Source organism: Postia placenta (assembly GCF_002117355.1).
Source record: "Postia placenta MAD-698-R-SB12 unplaced genomic scaffold POSPLAscaffold_18, whole genome shotgun sequence".
Classification (NCBI taxonomy): domain Eukaryota; kingdom Fungi; phylum Basidiomycota; class Agaricomycetes; order Polyporales; family Adustoporiaceae; genus Rhodonia; species Rhodonia placenta.
In genome coordinates, this window is record NW_020169849.1 from 451,054 (window position 1) to 457,222 (window position 6,169).

Genomic DNA, 6,169 nt, shown 5'->3' on the forward strand with positions numbered 1-6,169 from the left:
ATAAGCGACACATGATCTTGTTCTGGACACATCAGGCTGGACTCTGATGCCGGACCTTTTCTAGATAGAAACCAGACTCCTTCTGGACCATGACATCATTCTGACATCATAGGTAGGAGCTAGGCTCAGGCACTAGGCCATAGGCCGGTCAATTCTGGACCCTAGGCCCAGGGCAGGGCAGGGCCAGACTATGACATCATATATGACATCATCGAGCACATGATACTTAGTAATCCTTACCCAGCTAGGTACCAGGGGTCCATTACCGGTCCCTGGGGGGTTTTCCCTCATGTATATAAGGCAGCATCCTGGGGCACCCTGTCCCCCAGTTCTATTCACTTCGTTGTTGCGCTTAACAGCATTACCTCCCCATACTTAAGTGCTATTATCTCCCCCCCTCAATATCAAGCTATAAGGTGGGTTTGTAGGTTTTGTGATACCAGGACTCAAACTGTTCACGTTCGATGAGCTCATAGCCTCCTTCCTTATGACTCCTGTTATGTTCGTTTCGTGCTTCATCAGCGGCACCTTTCGTGAGAGCACCAATCCAGTCGAGACCGCGGGTGCCCTTCGCTAAGTCTTTCAATTGTGCCAACGAATCAAGGTCGCATTCAGCGCAAGAGATCAGCAGGTCTACGAATTCGCGGCCTGTAAGGTCGAAAGGATCTATCTTCTTCGATTTTGCACTCGGTGCAGGTACAGACGCGGATGCTTCGGACCCGTATGATGCAACCGGCTGCGATTCTGCAGCTGTGCTCTAGGAATTATCATCCACATCTCGTCGTGCATCGTCGGCTCGAGACGGGGTTATCTGTGGGTCTGCACAAACTTTGTTAGTATTCACTACGCGTAACAAGACACAAAACGAGGTACCAGAGGACTTTGTCTTCTCAGTGGTGTTCTCTCCAGCCTTGTCCTCCTCCCCCGCATGCTCATTTGCGTTTGTGATCCTCTTTCGCTTCGATGCACGCTTTGTGGGCATACCTGTAGATGGATGAAGTGGTTCTGCCAGGGCAAGGCCGGCTGACTCTCGCATACTGGAAGAGCCCTGTGAAGCGGAGGCGTCATTGTGGACAGCATCAAGCGCACGTTTGCGACCACCAGTAGCAGCGCGATTTTCCTTTGTCGACATGGTGAACACAAAGTCGAGAGGAGCGTAGTGGCGTCGTCAAGAAGTGTAGGATACTGACGCTCCACGTGATCGTGACAACAGAGCTCGGCAATCAGATGAAGCAGTGACCCAAAAGGCCAGATTGCGAATCACAATCTGTCGTGGCCCCGGCTTGCTGCCCATTCCATTTCCTCTTCAAACCTAGGTTCCACCAACACCCTGAGAATCGATCTGGCGGGCAAGCAGCCTCACGATGCCAAGGGCTTCCCTTGTGGCTCAGAACCGCGGTATTGACGAGAAATAGCCGCAGCAAGCAACCTGTCGAGCTGAACGAACCCGAACCTCTCAGTGAGTTGAGTCCGGGCAGCTCGAACGCGATCGAGGGGCAGGCCAGTATCGGAAGAGTTGACGGCGGTAAGAATATCGCCCGACCCCGTAGCCATGAATCGAGTCGCGATACGGTTGATATACAGCAAGTTGGAGGCCATAGTGAAAGCAATACTATTTGATGTACCCGGAGAGATCTACCATGTCTTTGTCTGTGGATACCTTGAGCAGACCCTGGGTTAGATGTATGTCAGTAGTCGTTCCCAGGAGTAGGCGGAGGTACATTCACTACGACGATATTGACAATTTCCGAGCCAACCCCCGTAGAGCTCGACTTCAGACAAGTTGATGCTCTCTCGTTTCATCTTTGCACCGAAGCCGTTCATCGTGGGTGAGACAGTACCGAGTGCCTCAGTGTTGAGATGGCTCTGTCGACTTAACTTCACACCAACCGCAGATTCCGTCCGGCTCCCATTGACAATGACAGACAGACTTTGTGAAGGTACAATGTTAGATGTATTGAAGTGAAAACGGTAGAGAGACAAATGCGCCGTCGACTTGCAAGTTGAGGCCGATCGCGTCTATCGTGTCCCAGTGGGACACGGTCACGTGCTACAGGAAGGTCATTTTTTCAGCCTGCACGGAATTGTTGATCGCAAGTCCTTCCCGGCAGCATGAAGCCATCAAATGTTCAGGTTTGGCACAGCTCAGATACTAATCTCTTGCTCTAAATCAAACATTTTGAGCTTTCGAGCGCATCATTGCATCAGTAACTGGCTGTATGGCATAATCCAGCACATTGTGTCATGACGTTGCGCTTAGGGTATGTGCTCTCATTTGAATATGCATCAACCGCAAGCCACAGCAAGAAGCTAAACTGGGCTCCGATTGCTTCATTCACTCACTGCTGTCATTATTGTGCGCAAGAAAATGAACAGCACATCCATGTTCCAGGTCAGACTCCTGTGACAGGTTTCCTGTGCATTCAAAATCTGTACCAGTTGGTATTCATACTTCCCTCCGTAGCACCTGAGTCTTGACTTCCTTTTGAAAACTCACCATGGCGGCCAAGGCCAGCAGGTCGTCATACTCACTCAATAATCTTGCCAGCCTAGCTTGACTGGTATGCATGCGTGCCTGCTGGGCAAAATTGATTGGGCTGATTGTCCCGGCAGGCCAAGCAAGTCCTGTCTCTTGTAGAGAGAGGTTTTGTGCGAAGCGCTTGAGAACAGCGGCGCTCACGACATAGATGATTCTGCCTACCCCTCGCTTCTGCTCAAACTCAGTGATATCAGCTATGCATTTCACAAGCAGTGAGATCCCACACTCCCCATAGAGATGACGAGGCTTGCTTCCATGTTATGTTGCATGACACTGCGCAGCGACTACACAAGAAACATAACTATATCACACGTCTGACAGGCATACAATATGAAGGAGACCACTGCAGCGCACACCCACTTCAATCCACATCCCGCTACAGAACGCCTCGGCATGCAGAGCGTCCTGCATTTCAGCTGCACAAGAAGCTTCCGCCAAGCTTTGCGCAGTACTGGCGCGCCGCCTCGCAGAACTTGCTGGCCCTGATGCACACCCCACCGCGGTTACTGCCGCTGCATCTCGTCCACTCCGTCCTGCATCGCCCGGGGTGGTCGAGGCCTCCCACGTGTTCCAGTTAACGTTGTTGCACGTCGCGAATGTGTCACCGTCGAGGCCGATGTCGAACTTGATATCGATCTCATAGGCAACATCGCATCCGCTGCGGGCTGCGAGCGCGGCACTGTCGGCCTATGCGAGAGCAAGGGGACAGTGAGCAGAAGTGGCCAGAGAGACAAGGCGGCGTCCGTCAATACCTGGACTTCACCGCTGAGAATGGCCCTTCGCTGATGAAGCCTACGTCGCCGATCAGGACCTCTCCGTGCTTGGTTGGCTCGGAATCCTATAGAGGGTACCCATGTCCGAGGCGGAAGAGCTATTCTGCGTATACGTCCCAAGAGCTAGACATGAGGTGTACATTTACTCGTGGCATCACCGTGATGTTGATATAATCCCCACACAAGCGCTTCGCCGCCCCAGGGTTGACGCAGGCTATGGCGGTGCGGGCGTAGCACCGTTCACTTGCGTAGAATATGCACTGTGGGGCAGGATAATGACGCTCACAATGGCACAGCAACTTAAGTGTTGACGGATTCCCACTGAGGCCGACGAGGTGAGTGCATGACTACTCATGATGCGTTGCCGTATAGCTGTACATTTTCTTCTATTTCATGCTGTCGTTGGCTACGCAGCGTGTCCTGCCAGATACGTAAGCGGTGACTCCGTTTGGAGCATGGGAAGGGTAATGCAACCTCACCATCAAATGAAAGTGGGCGCAACGGCCACCTTCCATAGTTGGGCCGCTGCCCACTGGCAGATGCGGGTGTTAGACCAGACGTCGCGCCCATGAATAACACGCCAGTAGCCATCATGCAATGCGTACAGTGCATATAGTACCGGGAGTCGTATTCGGTGCTCCACGTCTGCATTATAGAAGGTGTCTTCAAATGCGCTCAACGACCTACGCGCTCTCTTCTAACTGTTTTCAGCATCCTCGCTCACCTACTTCTAGGCGTGTAAACATCTCTTTAGTTCATGTATTATTTATATTGTAGCATACGGAGCATCCCAGTCCTATGAATAAAAGTACCATGAATCTGGAATATACGCGTCCGAACCTACTCTCCCCGGAAGACTGGCTTGCGCTTCTCCCGGAACGCGTCAAGCGCCTCAACTCGATCGCGCGAGTGTAAAAGCGGCTCGTAGCTTGCCCGTTCGAAATCCAGCCCTGCGCGTCGCGGGAGACTTCTGTCAGCGGATGCTACAGCCGGCACAGAGAACGCAAAGAGAAAATACCCACCGGAATCAAGGCTAAGCTCAGGCGCGCGCGAAATCGCCTGTTTTGCCGCTCGCAGGGCCAACGGTGCTGCACAGGAATAGACACCTCAATATATGCGGGTCGGGAGGGTACATGTGAATCATACCGTTTTGTGCAATGTCCGAGGCGACTTCAAGCGCCTTGTCTACCGCAGACACTCCAGGAGCAGAGACATAGTCCACGAGGCCTGTTACATCGCGTGGCGACTTTAGCCAACACGAACTTACACTTATAAGCCACCATACCAATACCAAGGGCCTCTGCAGCGTCGAGTGTTCGCGCCGTGAAGATAAGCCGCTTTGCTTTGGCCAATCCGAGCAGGCGGGTCAGACGCTGTGTTCCACCAGCCCCTGGGATTATGCCCAGCCGTGTCTCTGGGAGGCCAATCTTGGTGACAGCGTGCCCTGCGAGTTGTCAGTACGAGTGGAGTGGGCGTTGACATGCCATACCAGCAACTCTGAGATCACATGCGAGGGCAAGCTCGAGGCCACCACCGAGCGCGGGACCGTCGATAGCCGCGAGAGTGGGGAGCGGAAGGTTCTCGAGAACGGCTAGTGCTGCGCGCAGGTCGAGAAGAAACTTGTCGACCTGGGCCTTGGACATGGAGCGCCGCTCAACGAGATCGGCGCCAGCACAGAATGCGCCAGACGTAGACGAACGGAGGACGAGGACGCGCGCGCTGGGCAGCTTGGTGAGTGCGATCCTGCAGGCCACGCAGTAGTACCTGCTCACCCCTTGTCGAACTGCACTTCATCGAGGCACTGACGGAACTCCTGGAGCACGAGTATGTGGCATGGGCGCGAGGGATGCAAAGAGGACGACGGGCACCTCAAGGAGCCTGAGCGAGATGGCGTTCTTGGCTTGCGGGCGGTTGAGCGAGAGATATGTCACGCCGGGGTGCGTCGCAGGCCGTTCGAGATAAGCTGAGGCTGTTGTTGCAGCTGTTTGAATGAGTCGTTGGCCGCGCGCACGACATGAGGTGAGGACCGGACGAAGGGAAGAACGGACGAGCATAGTAGCTGGTTGCAGAGGAGCACCGGGCGCTTCCCCATGGGGAAGGAGATCAGACGCGTACGGATCCTTTTCTTCATGCTGCACTTTGAGTCGCCCGCCAGCCCCGACCAGACGTTCATCTTTGAGCCCGTCGTTGCGCACGGAATTGGGCCTGCCTATGATCCTGAGCAGGCACATCTTGTATTTCGGCACAATTCGCAGATTGTGTGTCCCTCGACTCGACGGCCCATTCTTGGAATATTCCGAACGTACCCACCCTGGGCCTCATGGGACCTTGTACAGCCTGAGCGAGTCAAAGAGATTGCGGAATCAGAAACATGTCTCATTTATTTAGGCACGTTGGAGTATCGCGAGGAGCCAGTGTCGCGACTTGAGGTCGAGCGACAGGGGAATATCTGGAAGCGAGGGGCGTCCGACTGGTTCTTACCGAAGCGATGGTGAGCGAGGCTCAAACCTAAGGCTAGGGACAAGAAATGTATTAGTTAGTGAAGGTAAGTAAAGGATACAACTGGGGCTTACTGACCTAGGGACAAGAGGTCGAAACTGAGGTCCCTAGGGCAGCAGAGGCCGGCTTATATACATGGGGGGATTAGGGCAGGCTGTGCACGTTGGTCCGTGCGCAGCTGGTCTGTGCGCAGCATGCCGACGCGGCCCCGGGGGCCGGTGAGTCAGAGCGGCTGTGTCAGCGGGGCCCGAGCTGTGCCGTGCGCTGCCGCCCCATCTAATCTAATCGTACAGTAGATAGTGACGCGTCCATATTAGGCAGGTAGTACAGAGGTCGCGGGTTCGAGCCCGCGAAAAGG

General features: G+C 54.1%; 2 protein-coding genes across 2 annotated transcripts; both read right to left on the reverse strand.

Moving 5' to 3' along the window:
- Positions 1 to 757: 757 nt before the first annotated feature.
- Positions 758 to 1,132, reverse strand: POSPLADRAFT_1061660 (hypothetical protein; the record flags this gene model as incomplete). The annotated part of the gene is made up of 3 exons (XM_024481411.1): positions 758 to 819; positions 874 to 984; positions 1,039 to 1,132. 3 exons carry the CDS (start codon positions 1,130 to 1,132, stop codon positions 758 to 760), a joined length of 267 nt encoding a protein of 88 aa, XP_024334245.1.
- A 3,020-nt stretch (positions 1,133 to 4,152) lies between these two features.
- Positions 4,153 to 5,692, reverse strand: POSPLADRAFT_1050104 (hypothetical protein; the record flags this gene model as incomplete). Its single annotated transcript, XM_024479911.1, has 8 exons — positions 4,153 to 4,262; positions 4,335 to 4,400; positions 4,459 to 4,539; positions 4,598 to 4,756; positions 4,802 to 5,031; positions 5,085 to 5,125; positions 5,181 to 5,293; positions 5,623 to 5,692. 8 exons carry the CDS (start codon positions 5,690 to 5,692, stop codon positions 4,153 to 4,155), a joined length of 870 nt encoding a protein of 289 aa, XP_024334246.1.
- Positions 5,693 to 6,169: the final 477 nt, after the last annotated feature.